General features: G+C 35.1%; 1 protein-coding gene across 16 annotated transcripts in view; it reads left to right on the top strand.

The window, feature by feature from the left end:
- VPS13B (vacuolar protein sorting 13 homolog B) overlaps positions 1-23,074 on the top strand; it is a 765,850-nt gene that overhangs the window by 229,417 nt on the left and 513,359 nt on the right. For 15 of the 16 annotated variants that reach the window (XR_014236520.1, XM_082364176.1, XM_082364168.1 and 12 more), the window contains 2 exons: positions 225-359; positions 1,151-1,324. Coding sequence is in view for 15 of the 16 variants with exons in the window: in XM_082364176.1 (XP_082220302.1) it covers positions 225-359; positions 1,151-1,324 (309 nt within the window). In the remaining variant the exon portion in view is untranslated. Of the gene's footprint in view, positions 1-224; positions 360-1,150; positions 1,325-9,956; positions 15,265-23,074 lie in introns of those variants that run through there. The other variant, XM_082364172.1, reaches the window with a different exon arrangement.

The raw sequence follows: 23,074 nt of genomic DNA, 5'->3' as shown, positions 1-23,074 counted from the left end.
TTTGTTTCAAATTTGCGTAAGTATAGTTATGCGAGTTCAGTCCATTTATTTTAAAATTGCATCTTTTTAACTCCTAAACACTAAACTGTGAAGCCTAACACAAATACTGTAAGAACATCTGAGGTAGATAATTAAAGTGTAATTAAGTCTAAATGCCTTGGTGAAGGAGTATAAAAATTATTTAAATTCAATCGGCTAGTACATTTGCAGTTTTCTTTTATTAGGTGTGAAATCTAAGAATCCCCTGCCAACTCTTGAGGGCTCAATCCAGAATGTTGAATTGAAGTACTGCAGCACATCATTGGTCAAATGTGCCTCTGGGACCATGGGATCAATAAAAATTTGTGCCAAAGCCCCAGGTATGTGCAGCTGGACCGTGTAAAACTTTATTGCCTGTGTAGGAGAATTGGCCGTGCGTTTTACAAGGAGCGTTACTGAAACAAGAATTTACTCATTGTTCCTATGAATCAGAGGTTTTAAATTTTTTTATTTTTACTTGAAAAAAGTTGTTAATTGTGCCAGGATGATACTTCTTGGCATTAATAGGTTAATTTTTATTTAAGGAAAAAAATCTTTGCATAGTTTTAAGAATGGTTATGAGGGAGGAAAAATTAAAGGAAAGTTTATTCTTACACTTTTGGGGGGTAATAGGAGGTATAGATGTATATGACACTTAAAAATTAAATTAAAATGTTGTTAGTATAATGAAATTAAACAGAAAACCCAGCTGGTTTTCAACTGAATGTTGTAATTGATTTCGCCTTCCTTCCAATATTTTATTTCATAATATTTTCCTTAAACTGTTTGTTATTTAACTTTTTCCAGTGTGGATTAAATGTCTAGATAAGATTAAATAGGTACAGATTCCATTGAATATTTAGAATACAGTGTGTTCATGTTGTTTTATAAGCTTTTCTGAACATGTTCTACATTCATTAGCTAAATATTAAAACAACCTTTTAAGAGTTAAAAGTGCTTTTAATTTTATCAGTCATACTCTTTAGAGTATAACTAAATATTCTGCTAGAATTACCAAGTATAAACTGAAATTTTATATTATGATGTTAGTATACTTTAAGATCAAACATCTTCAGGGTACTCCTATGTTTTATTTGATAAGAGTTTCTTTTTCATAAATATTTCTGTTCAGGTGAGAGTGGAAAAGAGAAGTTAATTCCATTGCTTCAGGGTCCTTCTGACACTAAAGACCTTCATAGCAGCAAGTGGCTCAATGAAAGTAGAAAGCCAGAATCTCTCTTAGCTCCAGATTTAATAGCCTTCACAGTCCTAGTTCCACAGTATATGGACTACTGCCACAGTTCCGGTAAGTACATCATTATTCACTTATTTGCATTTTCCTTTCCAGCAAGACTTTTAAAATTGGACTTTTTTTCTTTCCTTCTCTCCTTTCCTTAACTTCCTCCCTCCCTCCTTCCCTCCCTCCCTCCCTCCATTTCTTTCTTCCTCTCTTTTTCATTTGTGTCCATTGGGATACACTCTGCAGTTACGCTCTTTGAAAATTCAAATGAATTATTTTGTATCATTTTTGATAAATGATGTGTTTACAAACAGTAATGATTTTATTCTATTTTATTGAGATAATTCAGTTGTATGTATAACAGTTAATCTCAGATTCCACTACTACTACTACTAAACCCAACTGAGTTTTAAAATATATCATGTAATACATAGAAAGGAGTAAAAGAAATTTAAAACATTGCAAAGAGAAAATATTTTTCTTGGGATAGTAGCACTTTGTGACCCATAGTTTGCCATGTTAAAGTTAGGTGTTTGGGCCTCCTGTGCTTGTACAAAAAGGAAAAGATATTGATGTTGTAATAAAGGAAAAAACTCAGAAGTCAAGCTCTTATTTCTTAGAGTTAAATTTTTTTCTAGAAGCACTTTGCCTAGAATCTGTTTCATTTTATTCACACCATAATAACAGATCCACACCTCTCATGTTGAGAGGAGATACTGGAACTATCAATGAAGACTGGGGATAAAAAGGTATAGTAAGTAGAGCCTGATGTCAGCCATGAGTTCAGTTAGTCAGTATGTAGTTGGTAAAGCCAAGACAATGATGCTAGAAATAATAATAGCTGCCTAAGAGTAGAGCTCAATTAACATTATATAACAAGAACTGTAGCTTGTAGAAAATATGTTAAGCATGACTGCACTAAGTTCAAAGTAGAAACCATGAAAAGATTTGTAATTAACTAACTACACAGAGACTATATGGAGGTGACTATTCGAAGCAGTGCACGTATGCAGGGATGCAAAACCATTTGAAAGCAGCATTTGTTATAGTAGCATTTGCAGCTGAATGGCATCCACACTAGAAACTAGAAATTAGTGTTTGAAAGGTGAGTCTGAGAACCCCTGAGTCAGCTTGCCTTTAAAGACAATACTCCTCAAAAAGACATTTTCAACTTGATGAGGATGGGTGTGGTTTCCTAAGGAAAAAATTGTGAGGATGAGGCCAATACCCAAGTAAGACTGTGCCTATGGGTAGAAGATTTTACCAGTCCTTTAAAGTAGGGGTTGGTAAACATTTTACTAAAGGCCAGATAACTAACCTTTTAGGCTTTGTGGGCCATATGGGCTCTGTCTCAGCTGTTCAGTTCTGCTATTAGAGCACACAAAAATAATCATACCCAATATGTAAATGAATGAGTGTGACTGTGTTCCAGTAAAACTTTATTCACAAAGCAGGAGGTGGGCGAGATTTAGCCTATGTGGTTTGCCTACCCCGGTTTTAGGGAGAAGGGATTGGTGGTTAAATAAACATCGTGCTTTTTGATTTTCCCCCCTAATTTATTTATTTTCTTTCTCTTTTTTTGTTTTTGACTGAGTTGGGTCATAGTTGTGGCACGTGGGCTTCTCTCTAGTTGGCGGCGCGGGGGGCTTCTTCTAGTTGTGGTGTGCTGGCTCCAGGGCACATGGGCTTCTCTCACTCGTTGAGGCGCGCGAGCTCAGCTGTTGTGGTGCATGGGCTTACTTGCCCCGTAGCATGTGGGATCTTAGTTCCTTGACCAGGTATCGAACCTGACTCACCTGCATTGGAAGGCAGAGTCTTTACCACTGGACCACCAGGGAAGTCCCAACATCATGCTTTTTTTAATGCCTATTTAATTATATTATTTAAATATGCTGTTTGAGAAACTCCGTTATATAATTATCCAAATAGTAGTTTTCAGTAGGTTTTGTTTTCAAATCATAAGATCATTAAAATGTTATTAGAATGACCAGACCATCTGGTTAGAATTTTGATACCTAAGAAGGGACTAAGCTTATTAGAATCTACTGCATATTCTTAAATTGGACAGGGATTCTTCATTTTATGTTTTGTCGTATACACAATTAGAATGAACTGAGTCAAGCATGTTTAAATAATAATCTGATCTTTCTCGTAACAATATTCGTATTATTCTTTGTAATTTAAATGTATATCTAGGGTCTCAAATATATATTTGCATTTTGAACCTTTATAGTATGGGTCTAAAAGTAAACTACTATAAAAAAATTATACCTACGATATTTCTAGGAAAAAGTTTTTTTCTTACTGTTAAGGAAATTCACCTAATCTTCAACTTTAGTGTTACGTTTATTGATATGCTTATGGATTTGCATGTAAAATTTTAATGTGATCATGCATTTGGTGCTTTGAAAATATTCCTTTGGGTGTGTTTTAATCCTAAAATGTAATGTGTTTTTACTTAAACTACATTCACATACTTTATTTAGGGTATTTTTAAATTTAAATTTTCCATCCATCTTGGGAATTGCCACCCACATTCATGGCTTAGGTATTTATGATATGGTTATGAGAGAGCGCATAAGTATTATTTTTCAAAGCCAGTTTTAAAGTAATATTGACTAATCTTATGTTCCTGTAATAAGATTTAAAATTGGAGGTGTGTGTGTGTCTGTGTGTCTATATATGACTGATGGTATGAACAAATTATAAATAAATTTTAAATGAAGAAATAATTTATTAACAATCCTTTAAGTTTTTACTGAAATATCACGCTTTCAGCAAGTTGTTTCCTGGTCACTGTATATAAAAGATTTTTTCTCTCTTGTTTGCATATATGTGCATACACACACATACACACACACACACACACAGAGACACATTTTATTTACCCACTATTCTAAAGTTTTTCTTAGTACTTATCACACTCTGCCATACTATATATGTTACTGATTTGTTGGGTTTTATTTTTCCCTGCTATTAGAATTTAATGCTTCATTATGGCTGGAATTTTTGTCTTTTTTGGTCACTGCTGTGTTCCTAGTGTCTAGAACAATATCCCACATATAGTAGGAGGTCAACAAATATTTAGTGAATGTACGAGCAAGTAAGTGATGATTACATTTGCTTTTCTTTGGTTTTTGAGGCTGGAGCACCTAAGGGAAATGGCATAGAACATGAGTCTTTATTGATGTTTGCTTTAAAAAAAAAAAAAGATGCTGGGTAGTTGAACTCTTCTAGATGAACAATGAAAGGAAAGCACAATTAATCCCTGCTGTCTTTTTTAGAGACAGCCCATCCAGATGAGGTTGTTAATGAGCTTTTCCCATTTGTTTATAGAACTTGAATGAGAGGTTTTGGAATATGGAGTAGTAAGTGATTGGCTAACTGATTTGAGGCAAATTGTGTATTTTAGAGGAGTTTGGTGATCATTATAATTGGCTTCTGATTATCATGGCATGATGTGTGGAAGACAACTGCCTTTGTGCATATGCTCCCAAATTGAAGGGGGATATTAAAAGTGGGGACCAGAAAATGTTGCGGATATTATGTTAGGAAGTGAGTTTTGAGAGAAGCTCAATTAGGATAAAGAGGCAGAGTTTTCTGACTCTGACTTCAGAATGTGAGGGAATGGACAGCTTTATTAATGAGAATTAAGTATTAATTGACTGAAAGAAATATTAGCAGTATTAGTAAAACTTGTTATAAAAACAGTATTTTACAATTTAAAAATCACTTTCATATAAATTGTTTTATTTGTTTATAAAACAAGACTGTTCAGCACAGCAAATGTTATTTTGTCTTACAGAGGAGGAAATAGAGGCTCAGAACAAGTCAGACTTTGAACTTGAATCTGGGGCTTCTAACTGTATAACATTTTCCCACTGTCTTAGGCTATTTATCATTTTGTCTTTTATTCTTAGGATCCATATTGCTAAACATTGTACCACCCAGCCTTGCACATTCTTAACTTTGAGGATCTCTTTCTTTACTTCGTATTAAGCACTGTCAAAAGAGCCACACTTCCATGATGTCACAGCGTTGTTTTGTCTTTGAAGTCTTAGCAACTCCCTTTGCACATTTCCCTCCTCCCCCTTGATCACTTTCTCTGCTTGACTGGCTCTGATTACAGTGAAGGAGCTGAAGGCTCCTATGGGAGTCCAGTGTGCCAGCCCACATTCTGCATTCATGGTTACTATTCACAGGAACCGTTTAGTGACACTTCTGTTTCTTATGTTCGTATAGATAAATAGAGAAACTAGGTACTTCTTTGGCTCCTTCAGAGGTAGAAGCACTTGGTGACTATAATTGATGTATGTAAAATATTTTAAAATAGGTTCTAAACATTTTTCTTCCCTTCTCTTTTAAATATAAACTTTAGCTCTTTTTCATATGCTATATTTTGCCTATGATTTATAGCAGGTTCTGCTTGTTAAAAAGTTCTTAGTATTTGTTAACCCTGTTATTAATGTATAAATAAACTTTAGGGTGTCTGCTATTTACGAATATAAAATGATCACAAAATACTATCAACTTAGAACAAAGGAACTTACAGGCCATCCATTTCAATTTCTAAGTCAGTGTTAGGAGTCCTTTTGATATGCCCCCCTCTTTCTATGTGTTTCAGATCTTTTGGCCTTCTTTCAGTTTCTCAGTTGTGATTATGCTTTTGCATATGCCTTTTTTTTTCTGTCTGGGATTCTTAAAACTATCCTTACCCCTTCACCTTATACCTGTTGACTTCAGCTTAGTGTTGAGATCTTAGCTCAACTACTATATCTTCAAGAAAGCCCTGATGCTGCCTTTCCCCTACCCCCCACCACCCAATTTGATTAAGTATCTCTGTTACATTCATTTTCATAGCTCACTCTACGTTTCTTTCATAACACTTAATGACAGTATATATTTATGTAGTTGTGTGATTTGAATGCTGTCTGTCTTCACCATTTGACAGTGAGTTCTGTGAGGACAGAGTTTGTCACTGGTTGCTTATCATTTTATCTCCAGCGCCTAAAATTTCCTGACACGTATGGAACGCTTGAGAAATCATTTGTTGAATGAGTGAATAAATGGACATTTATGACAGATAGTGAAGGATATGAATGTATTTGACAGATAAATAGTAAGTCCTTAATACATGTTAACCATCTTCCCTCTTCTCTCCCTATGTTTCTTCCTCCTCTTCCTTCCCCTTATATATGTATCTACCATTGGAGAGAATATCTAACAGTATCTTTCTTTGTTAGGTTCAATTACTATTAGGTCCTCTGTTGAACTGTAACTTCCATTTCTTAGTCTCATAAGTGACATGAAATAATATATCAGCCCTAAATATACCTGACAAAACTTATTATCTTATGTTTCATTGGCATTTTTGTATGACTGTACCTTTTCTGTTGAAACCTTAGTCTTTCTTGGCCTTCAGGTATTAAAAGATAACATCTGATGTCTTTTGCATTTTTGTATATCTTGTGAATGGAGACACCAACTGCTCTTTATTCTAGACTATCTTTTAAAGGATATTTGTATAGTGAACAGTATTTGGGAGATAGATCTAGTGTCCCTCTGGAGCCAATGGAAGGCATGCTTACTGCCCATTATAAAAGATTTGGTTCCTCAACTCAGGATTCATTTCTTCTTTTTTTTTAAATTGAAGTATAATTGATTTACAATGTTGGGTTAGTTTCAGGTGCAGGATTCATTTCTTAGAGTGCATTCCACTGCATGTGCAGGCATCCATCTGGATATGTCTTTGTGGAACTTGGGGACAAAGGGAACTGATACAAATACATATGTTGATACTCATACTGCTTGCTGTGCCATGAGTAATAAAGTCCTTTGTCTGACTCAGGAGTCTCCTGTCTTCTACATCAGCGGTCCCCAACCTTTTTAGCACCAGGGACCGGTTTCATGGAAGACAGTTTTTCCAGTGCGGGGCGGGCGATGGTTTTGGGATGATTCAAGCGCATTACATTTATTGTGCACTTTATTTCTGTTATTATTACATTGTAATATATAATGAAATAATTATACAACTCACCATAGTGCAGAATCAGTGGGAACCCTGAGCTTGTTTTCACTTGCCACTCACTGATAGGGTTTTGATATGAGTCTGCAAGCAATTGATTTATTATGGTCTCTGTGCAGTCAAACCTCTCTGCTAATGATAATCTGTATTTGCAGTCACTCCCGAGCGCTAGCATCACCACCTCAGCTCCACCTCAGATCATCAGGCATTAGATTCTCACAAGCAGCACTCAACCTAGATTCCTCACATGCGCAGTTCACAGTAAGGTTTGCACTCCTATGAGAATCTAATGCCACCGCTGATCTGACAGGAGGTGGAGCTCAGGCAGTACTGTGAACGATGGGGAGCGGCTGTAAATACAGATGAAGCTTTGCTGGCTCACCTGCCGCTCACCTCCTGTGGCTCGGTTCCTAACATGCCACGGACCAGTACCAGTCCATGGCCCAGGGGTTGGGGATCCTTGTTCTACATCATTCATTATAGGGTAAAAGCTTAGGATCACAATCCTTGACACTACAACAATGTAGTTTCTTGGTTCTCCTTGCTGAACCACATTCATTTCCCCCCTCAAGTACATTTCTTTCCTTTGTGCCTTAAATATAGGTTGTTCCTGATATTATGTCACCAGCCCTCTTCTATTTGGATGATTTCATCAACACCGTGTGTGTGTGTGTGTGTGTGTGTGTGTGTGTTTAGCAACCAGCCATCTGAGTATATCTCTTTGTCCATTTATTTTCTTTTGAGATCCAAACTCCAAATTTTAGCCACCTCTTGACCATTGCCCTGTGGATATTTTACTGTGGCCTAACATGTTTAAAACAAAACTCAGTGTAATCTCCCCCACCCCATTTTATACTCCATCATTCAATTTCAGTTAATGGCACTACTTGCCTCTTAATGCTGCAAATTCTAGCACTAGCTTAATTGCTCCTTCTTTCTCCCCTGCATATGGTAGATGTTCCACAAAAGCTTTTTTTTTTTTGGAAAAAACCTGAATAGTCCAGGCTAAACATAATAAATTTATTTTAGTTGCTTCCCGTATGATTTGCCTTCAGAGTCGTTGCCGTACTTCCACTACATGTTTGAAAATGTCTCTTTTAAAATTTAACACGAGGGCTTCCCTGGTGGCGCAGTGGTTAAGAATCTGCCTAACAATGCACGGGACACGGGTTCGAGCCCTGGTCCTGGAAGATCCCACATGCCGCAGAGCAACTAAGCCTGTGTGCCACAACTACTGAGCCTGCGCTCTAGAGCCCGCGAGCTACAACTACTGAGTCTGTGTGCCACAACTACTGAAGCCCCCGTGCCTAGCGCCCGTTGCTCCGCAACAAGAGAAGCCACCACAATGAGAACCCTGCGCACCGCATTGAAGAGTAGCTAGCCCCTGCTCACTGCAACTAGAGAAAGCCTGCGCACAGCAACGAAGACCCGAGGCAGCCAAAAATAAATAAATAATAAATTAAAAAATAAATAAAATTTAACACAATCCTCCACATAGCACAAAGTAGAGAGTGTATTTCCCAGGTATATATAATGAACTTCTATTTAGTTACTATTTGTCTTAGCTTATGTGCTACTGGAAATTAAAGTTCTTTTTCACATAAACTACTGTTAAGATAGTTTTCTGTATTTTATAATCTAAATAAATGTATTAATTTACATGAAGAATGTCACACTTCTTTGAAATTTCATCTAATTGATTTTGGTTCACCATTATTAAAGATGATAATCTCTTTAAAGTATCTGGCTGTAGTCACTTGTGTAAGTAAGATGATCATGCTGTATTTGTTTTTGACATATAAAACTCAAAACAACTATTTCTTCCTAACACTAGAAAAATAGAATTAAATGATTATGAGGATATTTAAAAATAATTTAAAACAACTATTCCTCTTAAAATGTCGTTTAAATATAATACAGTTTAAGCTGATCTTTCTATTCCCTGGTATAATCAGTTGCAGAAATAAATATAAGGTTTTAACTTTACTGGGTTGCCATATATTAAAAGTTATTTTATATTTTACCCATCAAATATGTACAACTTTTGATCATTGTTATTGGGAAGGAAAGTCACAATTATAATTCTGTTCTCTGGAAACTCATGTTTAAATTGGGAAGGTAATTTTCCTTCTGGATTAAAATATATCAGCAAACACACACACTCTTATTTGACCATTCGTAGTTGGTTGGTTAGGATATGAATTGTTAAGGAGTTTTAAAAATGGAGACGGTATTTTAGATTGTAAATTTTAATTTACGGGGAATGGTTTTTTGTTCCAGAAAATTCTCCTCATAATGTAGAATTAAGTGAATTGCCTTGAAGTTATGTTTTTAGTATTTTTGACAGGGCACATGAGTAAGAATGCTTATATATTGTAGCAATTAAAGACAATTCACATTTGTGGTTTGGGCATAAATGTGTAAAAATTATACCCATCTATCTTATTACATTTCCTCTCTCTTCCCTGAGGACTTTACTATGTAGTTTATCTGTAATTGTTGCCAGTTTTCTATCATGTTCCCACTGGGCTTCTGGTGCAAAAAATCTTATCCTCTTGATGACAGAGCTTGCCTGAATGATTTCATGCTCCTAGCATTTTTGTTCACGGGAATTAGGGGCAAAATGTAACTACAGCTGAACAGAGCTTCTATTTTTGTAATTTTGGAGTTTAGGCTCTGTTATTGGAACTAAATGAAGAGATGCAGGTGTTCTCCAGTCCAACCCCTTTGGGAGTTTTGATGGTAGATGCTTGAAAAGAAAATGCATGTGTTTCCAGAGTCAAACAGCAGCTGTGAGACAAGGATTTATGTTTTTCTCAGAACTTTGGGATTTCAAAATGTTACATTTAATCACAAGCACAGAAAGGGGAGCAAATGTTAAAGATGTTACGCATAAAAGTAAGTTTACTGATTTCTTTACCATATGAACTATTTGTGGGAATATAGGAGCACAGTGATTTTTAATCATAATATAAACAATTTCTGAAGGATTATGATAGTTACCAGAACATAGCCTTTTGAGAATGCTGCATTTGTAGCACAGAGAATTTTTTATCCTACTAAAATTTTTTTTTTCCGTTTAGACAGATACACACACATACACAGTGAAAGGTTTGGTAAAATATTTGCCAAATGCATTTTGATTATAACTTTTTGGGCAAAAGTTTAAATCATAAATGTCTTGTATTAATGCAGCCTGATGTTTTTAAGTATAAAAAATATAAATTTCTATCTAGCACAGTAATTAAGGGAATTTACACACATATAAAACATATATGTTTAAATGTATTAAAGCAGATATGTATTTAAAACATGTTTTCTTTTTCAAATCATGAAGTTTGTCTTATGGTTGATTCTCAAATTCATCTTTACTTAAGTAAAGGAAAACCCTCCCGTATTTCTTTGCCATTCTCAAATTTTTATTGCTCTATTTTTTTAGTAAAATTATTCATTTATTCATTCATTCAACAAGTATTTTTTGCAAGTTTTCTGTCTATGTAAATAAAATGATGCATCAAAGTCTCTACTGTAAAGAAATTTATAATATATTGAGGAGATAGGCATAGAAACACCAAGACTGAATGAATGAATAAATGAATGAATGAATTATTAAAAAAAGCTTATATTTTGACTGCAACTTTATCCATTGTAAACTATATTATTTTGAACAAGTTAACCTCTGAGTATTGGTTTCTCATCTGTAAAATGAGTATATTCTTACCTGATTGTTAGGATTGTTGTGTAGGTTAAACACTCTACCTTCAAGTCCATTGTAATTGTGAAATGTAATGCACACTTTAAGTATTAATTATTCTGTCCAAAATAGGACCCTATGTTAATCATTTTTTTCATTAAAGGCTTGTGGTTTTTCTCGAGTCCTTTTCTTTCCTACCGTGTTCTCTACACATCAGCTGATCCCTATCCACTTTAAATTTTCCTTCACGTTAACTCTATAAACTTGTGGGTGTGCGGGTCTGAAGCTAGGAGTAAATCCTTTACCTAGTCGCAGAATCCTACCTTCTTCCAGATTGAAATGTCTCCTGGATGGAATGATGCTAGGAGTCAGAAACAGTTTCAATAGCAACGGGAAATTGCTTTGCTTGCTTCTTTGAAAGGTCCCAGATTCTGGAAGGAAGCCAGTGAGAGAAATCTCTTGAGCCTTATGGGTGACCAGTTGTTTTCCTTATTTATAGCACAAGGTAAAAAATTTTGCATTTTTTACTGCTTGTATAGTAAAAGGAAACTGGTATTCAAACTAAGTAAGTGGTATCTTCCTTTGTAAATAGTAAATTATTATATAAGAAGTATTTCAGGTGGTAATGGGCTTCAAGTGAACTTCAACATAAAATGTATAATGTTTTGTGTGTTTTCATATGGATCAAAAAGCTACCATTATTACTTCAGTTTATTTTTATATTTTAGATAATGATGTCTTCAAAGTGCGTTTTTATTTTTGCATTTTCTGTTTAGATTTTGAAGTTGGCTGTATAGTAGCTGTCATATTGGTCAAATGAGAAGTAGAAGCCTTAGTGAACCATTAGGAGTTGATTCACAAAACAGGAGTGAAATTCACATCAGTCTTTGCTACCTGCCTCCTCCCCTAATTGTTTCATCCCTTCTAGAAGAAACTTGATTCCACAGATAGCTTTTGCATCCTTTCTAGTCAGTATAGTATTCACAGGAATCATGCTTGTGCAGTTATTTTGTTTTGTAAATAAATGATGAAAGTCAGTTGTCCATTAATGTGTAAGAATTTAAAAACTTTTCTGAGAACGTTTTGTTTGTTTTAGTTTCACCTTCCTCTGACTTCTGTCCTTACTCCTCCTCCTCTTCCTCCCTCTTCTCTCTCCTCCCTTCCTAATTAATTACCCTCTTCCAAGCAGCACCATGGCACTTTGACCATATCACAGGGCAAACAGTCATAACTGTTTATAGGATTCTTTCCCCATGAAACTGGTCAGGGTCATGACAAGTACATGATAAGTATTTGGTAAGTACAGGCTGGTCCTAATGAAATGATTTTTGCCATTTGGGTATAACCCTATTGTCTACAGGCCCAAATCATTTTATTTCTAAGTTGATCTGTGAGGGGAAAATGTAGTCTGGCTTCAGCCTGTTAAAGAATAATTAAAAAGAAAAAGTGAAATCTTGACTCTCGTATAGATATAAAATGGACAAACATTAAAGCTTATTAACATTATTAGCAATGAGAGAACCAGGCAGGTGTTACAACCAGATCAAAGGAGAGTTAAAAAAAAAACAACAGTCATTTATAGCTCAGTAATACTGTAATAAATTTGGAAATGGACGCAAAACAGGCTCCTTCAGCAGTGGGGAAGGGAGGTCAGTCGAATTTCTACCTGACAGAATTTATTTGCATCTATAGTGAATAATTCTTTTGCATTACTATCAGTTATCTACAATTTAGAGATTTGTAAGATAGTTCAACGGCAGTGAAAGGTGCGGAGTCCCCGTAAAATCACACTTAGATAACCTGGGAAGGTGTACTCTGAACAATGCAAAGCTCTTCATTGAAGCACAGTTTTTTTCCTACAAGCCTTACTAAATTCCACATGGCTAGGCTATTTTTAGCTGTGATAGTTTAAATACAGAGGCAGGTCAGGAGTAATTTTGTGAGGCAAATATTCGGTATATGGAGGGAAAATCAAAGGAAAATAATACCACCGGCAGAGGGCAGTGATGAAGTTAACAGTTTCCTCTTGTCCAAAGGATGTATTGATTGTTGAAGAATTCTGGGCTACTTCTGTAGACCTTAATTTGAATTTAACTTTTGAAATCTTGTCATATTAAGTTCCCTTCAGCCAGGTGCTTTGTCAATATCTGCAACTTTCCAGAAAAAGGCCTTATGTTTTATTTATTTATTTATGTTGTTAAGGTATTAAATAAGATGTTCTAACCTGGTTTTAAAGTAAATAATGTGTTCTAACTTATTAAAAAGCTTTCCTGGTGAAAGTATTTATACAGCAAAAATTTGAATACCTACTCTATATCAGAGAAAGAAGGAGAAGGAGAGAGAGAGAGTGTGTGTGTGTGTGTGTGTACACACATATACACAGGAAAGAGGAGCTCCTGAACCTCACAGAAGTAACAGTCTCTTGATTATGACATTTTTATTTTAGTGAATAGTTATATTGTATTTTTTCTTATGAGAATTAAATGCTTTATATAGTGTTATCTAAATTATAAGAAGCCTTTCTTCAAATGTAAAAATTACATCTTATCTGATATTTTCTGCTGAAGAGATGGATTTCTGAAATACTGTGAAAGTATTTGCAAGAATATAGTAGACAGAGTTGTGCAGAACTCAGTTACAGGTAAATAACAATAAAGAAAATTAAAAATACATCACAGGAAGATGGCTGAAGGACGCAAAAGTAAGAAATACAAATGATAAAAAACACATGAAAAAAATCAAACTAATAAGTAGACAAAGAAATGGCTATTAAAACAATAGTAAGGAACAATTTTTACCTGTGAAACTGATACTTAATAAATTATAAAACTGAAAGCTGAGAAATTTATGAAATGAGCACTTAAATGAAAGTCTGGTGGGACTATTAATTTGTGCAAACTCTCCAGAAATCAATTTAGCAAAACTTATTAAGGACTTTAAAAGTGGTCATCATTTGTAATCCTACTTTCAAGACTATATCCTTAAAGGAGGAATCCCAGATGCATTTAAAGACTTGTGTTTAAAATGTAAGGGTAGTCGTGTCAGCTTATTTATAATCACAAATCTTCCTTGTTGTCCAATAGTAGGCAAATTATAAAATAAATTAAGATATATCTAAAGAGCATCTTTGAAATTAGGCAATAGAAAATATATATCATAGGAAAATGTTCATAATAAAAGCTTGTGTCAAAAAAATGTATAAACCTACATATAACAAGATTCTGGTTTTTAAAAATTTCTCTCAACATCTGTATATAAATATATGTTTACATATATATTCTTAGAAAAGTTACTTTTTAATAGTGATTATTAATGCTTGATGGGATTATGAGTCATTTCTCATTCATATTTATACTCATAGGAAGAGTATTTGGTATTTTCTGCAAACAAACATTATTTTTAAATATTTCTTTTTCAAAATACTTATTTTCAACTAATTTATGGTTATTATGGTTATTTTGCTCACAAATAAGCATTCTTGCACATTAATTCTTATATAACCTTTAATATTTAAATAAATTTCACTTTGAAAACACATGTGTGTCCTGAAAGCCAGAGTTTACAGCTTAGTTTTTATAGATGCTTTGAGGGTTTTAGTATATAGCTGGATAAAATATCAGATTTTAAGACAGCATATTTTGCATTTCTCCTTAGTTTCAGTCTAGTGATTAAAATGTTTAAAATGACTTTATTTTTCCTTTAATTTGTTTTCTATTTATAATTAAAATGTCTTCCCATTCAAAATATAGTTGAAATTTTATTTTATTCTGAGTCAACTGTCTGGGATAGTTGCAAACAGAAAAGCTTCAGTGAGTTTTGATTTAAATGTCCACTTACAAGTTAGCTCTTTGAATATTTGAATGCTTAGGATATTTGAATACACATGTGAATATTTGAATACATAGGAACAAAGAATTGTCATAGTTAAAATTCAAGGCCAACTCAATAAAATTCTTCCTTTTGGTTAAACTCACAATTAAGTTGAAACACTCTAAATTTTTAGTGAAAACTAGTAGGAGTCAATACTCTAAAAATAGTACTTTAATGCAGCGGTCCCCAACCTTTTTGGCACCAGGGATGGGTTTCGTGGATGACAATTTTTCCACGGACGGGGGGTGGGGAGGGGGATGGTTCAGGCGGTAATGGGAGTGATGGGGAGCCAGGGGGAGCGGCAAATGAAGCTTTGCTTGCTTGCTCGCTGCTGCTGCTGCTCACCTCCTACTGTGTGGCCCGGTTCCTAATAGGCTGCGGACTGGTAGCAGTCAGCAGCCCGAGGGTTGGGGAGCCCTGCTTTAATGGAAGAATAAATAAAGAACTTTAATATCTATAATTGTTCTATTTCAGGTAAAAGTAGACTTAGGAGAATGGAATAGTAAAAAGATACTTTTAGGGAGACACTTAAAGATACTTATTGGCATTTCAAGAACATTAGAGGTTGATAACAGTGTTGCTTTTTGTTGTTTTACCCTCATTTCCAAGTAGTTTCCTTTTTTCTTCATTGAAGCATTATTTGTGATTATTAGCTATGATTAGGGTTACTTCTGGACTTCTTGTAGAAAAATAGAACATTTTCTTGGCGTGATTGGATTAGAGTTGACAGAGGGACAGAAAGAGGAAAACTCAAGAATTTAAAGAGGATTTATTTCTATATGTGAGTATGAAATTTTCTGAAGTTATGAGTTATAACTGATGAAAGGCAGGCAGAGCTTAGTGAATAATCTTTGGGGGAAGAAAGGAATTGATGGGCCTAAAACTCTCTGATAGGGTGATGAGCAGTCACTGAATGGAGAGGTAAGAGGGAAGGAAGAGTAGACAACATTAAACTAGCAGTTATTGGGTAAGACTTTAAAAAAATTAATTTTATATATATTCTTAAATCATTAATTGTCAGTTATCCTTAAACTAAGATTTTGTTATAATTAGTAATCCCAGGTAGACTAATTCATATATTTTATAGGGGAGAGATTTTCAAGATAATTTCTAGTCCAGAAGAAAGGAATAAAGCAAGCATGTTACAGCTGGGATCAGATGTCATCAGAGTCAAACAGCTAGGGAGTGGAAGAGGTTAAAACTGACTCTTCTTGTCTGGTGTTCTTTTTATTACGTAATTCAAGTAATCAGGTACGTATTTACTTTGTGCAAGAAACTTGGGATATAAAGTTGAAAAAACCCTTTTACTTCTTATTAATGAGCTTATAGTTCATTGAGGGAGACTTACAGATAAGCGGATAATTAAAAGGCAGTTAAAATATTGCCATAAAAGAAGGTAGTATGTGTTCATATCCAGGGAAACCGTTTACCCACACTTGGGGCTTCGGAAAGGATTCCTGGAATCAGTCGTGTCCAGGGTGAGACATTAATTATGAGCTAGAGGAGGAAAAGTGGGTCAGGTTTGGGGAAACTGCAGATAAGTTGTGTGCCAGCTTGGAATGGAAGGGGAACATGATAAGAGTTAATGCCTGATGAGATCAGCAAGCTCCCTCAGGTTATGAAAAGCCTTGAAAGTCATTGTAAAGATTTTGGACTGAGCTCCAAAGGGAGCAATTGAAAGTTTTTATCGTCATATTTCTGCTTTAGAAACCAGTGTAGGCTGGTTTAGAAACCAGTGTATGGATGAGGGTAAAAGACAGGAGGCAGGGACATTAAGAGAATGTTGCAATGAAAAAAATGATGCTGTCAATAGAATTACACAAATTTGTGGGACTGTAATGTGTTGGAGTCAGCAGGAGTTGGTTCATTGAATATGATGGCTAAGGGAAAGGACACAGTAGGCAAGCATGCAGTGTCTGGTTTGGCGAGCTGGAGAGCTGGGTATGTAGTACAGTGCCTTTCGCTGAGATGAGGTACAAAAGGAACGAGAAGCAAGTCTTATTTAGGGTGGTAGAGACATTTGGTATAATAGTAATATTTTTCTGGTTCTTCCTATGCCCCAGGTATTATGCTAAGCATTTTAAGTAGAACTGAAGCAGTTTGACTCTAGAACTCATACATTTACCCATTACACCAAAGAGCAAAGACTGTGGAGGAATTCAGACCCCCCAAAATTGATAAGTCAGTTCATTTAATTCTGCTTAATTTCATTTATTGGCTGCTAGCTGCATACATAAAACTGCTAAAGGCTGGTATAAAAATGTATTCAGTACAGGTCCCCATCAAGTAGTATACACATATAGCTAATTCTAAAAAAACAAGCTTAACTTTAACAAATACTGTAACTGATTGGGAGAAAAGTACTTCTATCTGAAAATAGATGGGGGAGATTAATTTGAATGGGAAGGGAGGATTGAATGATATTAGGAAAGGTTTCTCAAATAAGGATAGATTTTGAAGCCTGGAATGAATAAAGATTACATACGAGTTGAAAATTCTTATTGTTTAAACATTGCAAATACTTTCAATTGGCTTATATTGTTTTATTTTAAATGTTTGGTAATTATTGGGTTGGCCAAAATGTTTGTTCAGGTTTTTCTGTACGAACTTTTTGGCCAACCCAATATTATGAGTGCAAGTCCCTATTTTTGTAAAAGTATAAAATGTTTAATTGTTAAAAAGTGCATGGGGGGGCTTCCCTGGTGGCGCAGTGGTTGAGAATCTGCCTGCTAATGCAGGGAACACGGGTTCGAGCCCTGGTCTGGGAAGATCCCACATGCCACGGAGCAGCTGGGCCCGTGAGCCACAACTACTGAGCCTGCGCGTCTGGAGCCTGTGCCCCGCAACGGGAGGGGCCGCGATAGTGAAAGGCCCGCGCACTGCGATGAAGAGCGGTCCCCGCACCGCGATGAAGAGTGGCCCCCGCTTGCCGCAACTAGAGAAAGCCCTCGCACGAACCGAAGACCCAACACAGCCAAAAATAAATAAATAAATAAATAAAGTAGCTATAAAATTAAAAAAAAAAAAAAAAAAGTGCATGGTACATATTTATGGTTATGTAGCTTTCCTTCTAAAGTATTTCAGTATATTCAGATAACTATAATCAGAAAATTGTATTTTAAATTTTACAGTGTGATTGTAAAATATGAAATATTTTTAATACTTGCTATTACTGCTTTTGTTTTCTAAAACAAATTTTTTAAATTAAATATTGCTATCATTAGATTGTACTGATAAATTATGGTTTAGCTTGAAGTTAATTATTCAGTAGAACTTGACTTTTAGCTTTAGAAAAACAAATGCACAGGTTAATAAATCTTTTTTTTTTTTGGATTCATTGTTAACAAACCATAACATAAGTAAGCCTCAGTCAGCCTGTGAAAGGGATGACTTAACACACTGTTGATGCATTTGGAGTGAAACATCTTTATCAAGTTAGTACAAGAAGCAGTCATGCCCTACTTGAATTACTCATTTATAATAGCTGAACAGCAGCCTGCATGTGGACTTTGAAATCCTGAGAAAATAAGATGCCTGCATATATCCAAATGTTGAAAGCCTTTACTCCTCAGCAGCTGGAAAATGTTGAGGTCTGTTGTCATCTCCTAGGTTTTTGGTCTTCAGGGAGATGTGATCAATTTAATTACTGACCAGCTTTATTCATTACTTTTAATGATTATGGCCTCTGATGTCAGCCTCTGAAGTTTGTAGCTTAAAAAGATCATGTTTAAATATAGCATATTTAAAATTAAAAAAAATCTAACACATAGATTATTTTACTTTGCTCAAGTTTATCACGTATACTCAGATTACTAAATATATTAAATATTTTAGATATAATGATAGAAATTAGTTGTTTAACTGAAGTCTAAAATGTGTTTGTCTCAAAGGTTCACAAAATATGCTCGACATATTGTTCTGGGTAAATTTTATGTATTAGTTCCATTCATGTGCAAAATTTGTATATTTTTCCTGACATACAGGCTGTGGTTCTATTTTGAATCACAGCTACTTATAAACAAAGCAACTAATTATTTGTGCTTCTTATTTATCATCTTTTTACTACCATCTGATGTCTAGTCTAAAGAAGAATTTTAGAAAATATGGAATCATAAAGCATAGGCTAAGAAAAGATTCATGTTATATGAAGGAAGAAATGTATCATAACTTCGAGGCTGTTACTTGAATTCTAACTATGGAACCTAATCTTTGTATAAATCACTTGATCTCACTTTGTTTCCTAATCTATTACCTGATTGCAACACCAGGCAGTGAATACTTTTCTGTGGATTGTCCATTGTATAAAGACATCCCTTTAAAGAGGTCATCATTCATGTCATAAACCAAGTGAATTTGCTAATTAATATTATTTTTATTACTAATTGCAGGATTTTCAGGCAGAGGACAGTAAAATTATTCTTACAAACTTAGTATGTTATGGCAGTATTGAAGAGATGGAAGTGAAATTGAAGAAGGTACCATGTGGCTGGTTAATAAGCTATAGGCAATATTGATATGTCATGTTTAACCAGTTTCTTTTTTTAAGTTGGTGTGTTAAAAATATTTCTCAGTATTAAAAAGTATAAGATATCATCCTCATTGACAAACAATTGATGATCATATATTTAGAGGTATTATGCTGGTGACATATTAGAAAATTTTATGGATATTCATAATAACTATCCTTATGTTTGAGAAATCAATCTATAGTTAAAATGAGCTAAGTAGTTTGCTTTGCTTTGTTTTGATACATGATTGTGTAACTGCAGGCTGCTCATCTAGAAGGAGCATGCACCATAAAGAAAAGTTTTATTTACAAAATCAGACTTTCATGTGTTTCTGAATCTTTGCATCTTCTTTTTAATCATATCTTTTGATATCCTTCCCTACAGCTGCTTTATTTAGACCCCTTTAAGCAAACCTCTGTGTGTGTGTGTGTGTGTGTGTGTGTGTGTGTGTGTGTGTGTGTAGCCAAGGGTGAGCAGTTTTGTTTTGTTTTGTTTTGTTTTGGGCCACGCGGCAGTGGCATGCGGGATCTTAGTTCCCTGATGAGGGATCAGACCCGTTCCCCCTGCACTGGAAGTGTGGAATCTTAACCACTAGATCACCAGGGAAGTCCCAAGGGTGAGCAGTTTTGCAGGCTCCAGCAGGGCTCATCCCCAGCATGATATCAGTTCATATACCCTTGTTTGTTTCATTATGCCCTTCTCTTATCTCCAGTTCCAAAATACTTCATGGGCTTTATCTTTGGTTATACCTAAGTGAATAACACATGCAGCATTAATTTGTTCTTTGATAAACAGTAGGTCACTGTCAAATTCTACATAATTTTATGTCAACTTTTGAAAAATAACTTGTCAGTTAAAAAAAACTTCTAAACAAATTGTTGGTTGTAGAGTAAGTACTGAAATAGTATGCAACTGTAGCATGGTAAGGTTGCTCTGTGGAGTGTCTTCGGTATCCTAAAAAAACCGCTCTTTGAAATCTATTTAGACCTTTTTCAACTCAATGAGTCGTAGCTTAAACTTGTTGCTACACCCCCAGATCAGTCTGTGACCAAATGTAATACTTGTTTGGTTAAGAGTACAGTATAGGTTTCCAGATCGTTATTGCTTTGTTTCTTTCAGCCTTGGCGTTAGTTATGAAAGGGCATTTACCGGGAGATATTACGGGTCTTCCTGTATTCTGTTACTTGTACTTCTTTTACTTCGCTTACCTATTCAAGAGAGATTGCCTGTATTACTCTAGAGCTGGGTTCAAGTCTCAGGTGTATCCTTTACTGGGTGTCACATATGTAGTGTGTACCTCAAGTATTCTCATCTGGGAAATGGTAATATTAATAAATACTAGCCTACCTCATAGGGTTATTGAAAAGCTCAGGTGAATTAATATAGGTGTGATTTTTTTCATTAACTAAATTCTGTGCACATAATGAAAATACTAGCTTTTGCTGGTGCTTATTAGTGTCAGGCACTATTTTAAGAGTACTACCTCATTTTATCCTCACAATAACTCTATGGAACAGGAACTATATTCTTTTAAAAAGTTGAAAGTAGTAATTGTAGATGATCCGTTAAAGGTGTTTGTGTAAGATGAGGCAGAACCCGTATCTGACGTCCTTGGTTCTGTCTACATCAGAATATTAGTGAATGAATAAACATTTGTGTTTTATGTTTAAATAAAATATTGGAGGTATAGCTGTATTCTTTCTTAGGATATCTCACTTTGCTGATTATTTTTCTCCATCACTGAACCAGTACTCAGTGTCAAATAAGAGGCTTCTCTTGTAGTTCTGTCTCTCTTTAGCTCCTTTCCTCAACTATCTCTAAGGGGACTCAGTCTAAGAAAGCAGGGCCTTCTAGATTTTCTGCTGCACCAAGACTGCTATTAAGTCATCATCTAGGGGTTTGAGGATAATGAATTTTCACCTATTACTAGACTCATTTGGCCATCACTTTATACTCTATAGCCAGATTACTAGTGCAATGCCTAGTAATCTCTAGTAATCCCTAGTGCTTCAGATTAGCACGTCAGTATTTTGATGCTGAATACCAGTAAAAATTATGCTAAGTAACATGATGAAAAGGTCTTACTTTGTTGTTTGAAACCAGTTGAGAAAGAAAAGACATAAAAGCATCATTATTTTGCAAAATTGATGCTAGAGACAATGGGCACATATTTCTTACAAGGTGCAGATTTCCCCATAATTCATACTGTGCTTTAACTTTGTAACTACATGTATTTTCTCTATAGCGATACCACCACTGAAGGAATTGAGGTGGCATTAAGAATGAAGAATGTTTCAAGTGTTTTTAAAGGCCAGTGCATTCCAGGATCAGTGAATCCAAAAGCGAAATTCCAGTAGAAATAAGATTTTGAAGCAGCTGCAGAATTTCTGTGCATAGCTCCCCATGCCATGGAGCTTTAGAGTGCGTGTTTCTTTTGTGTGACTACTTTAGTGCTAGGTGTGGCTCAGTGCCTGAAAAGAAATCTATACTACAGATGTCTCACTAAGGAGAGCTGCTTTTCCATTTATACTGAAATCCATTTATTTGTTTCTATCTGTAATTCTCCATAGCTTCTGAATAATTTTTGATGTTTCCATAATCCTAATATATTAGAGTAATATCATTTATGACAGATAGCATAGTATAGTAGTTAAAAGCAGGGCTTTGAAATCAGGCTGATTCCTGACCCCATTAGGTACCATCTCTGTGATAATGGGCAAGTTTCTTGACTCTTCAGTAACTTTGTTTTCTCATTGGTAAGATGGGAATAATAATAGTATCTATGTCATAGGGTTGTCCCGAAGGTTAAGTCAATTCATGTGAGGAAAGCATTTAGAGTAAGATTTGGCATATACAAATATCAGTAGTTACCACTGTCATGGTAAACGTTTGTGACGAGAACTCCCCAAACAGAAATAAAGTAGTCTTTATTTTCTAGTTTATCAGAAATCACTTTCCTGTGAAAGGATATTCAGGTATAAGGAAAGAAGGAAAATTTAATTAAGTCCAAATTTGCTTTTATTTTTTTTAAAGATTTTTTTTGATGTGGACCATTTTTTTAAAGTCTTTGTTGAATTTGTTACTATATTGCTTCTGCTTCATGTCTTGGCTTTTTGGCGGTTAGGCATGTGCGATCTTAGCTCCCCGACCAGAGATTGAAACCTGCAGCCTGCTTTGGAAGGCGAAGTCTTAACCACTGGACCGCCAGGGAAGTCCCCAAATTTGCTTTTAAAAAATAATATTTTTTCATGGAATAAAACATTGTATCCAGTGGGTAGAATGAATTGATAGTATATGTCCAGCATTGGATAATTCCAATTGGTTCTGTAAAGATAACTGTTAAATTTGTGCTGTCCCCTACTATTTGGAGTGCCAGTGTTTTCCCTGATCAGCAGATGAGTTTTTGGTTATCTATGAAACATTTTCTCTTGAATAATTCACAAGCACATTAGACTCAGCACTTCCAAGTTAAATTCACCATTTTACTCCAGGCCTGCACCTTAACCAGGGAATGGTAGTATTACCAGTTCAGTCAGAAACCTAGGGATTGTCCCAAACTTTTCCCTTCCTTCACTTTCCATCTTTCCTTTTTGGGCAGTAATCAGATTCTCAGATTTTTCTATAAAACTTTTCTGTAAGACAAATCTGATCCTTTCACTTCCTTTAAAAATACTCTTCAATGGCTTTCTGTTTCTTTCTGGATAAAGGACAGACTTCTT

This window comes from Balaenoptera borealis (genome assembly GCF_965194805.1).
Source record: "Balaenoptera borealis genome assembly, chromosome: 17".
Lineage (NCBI taxonomy): Eukaryota > Metazoa > Chordata > Mammalia > Artiodactyla > Balaenopteridae > Balaenoptera > Balaenoptera borealis.
This window is presented reverse-complemented; position numbering and strand designations above follow the sequence as displayed.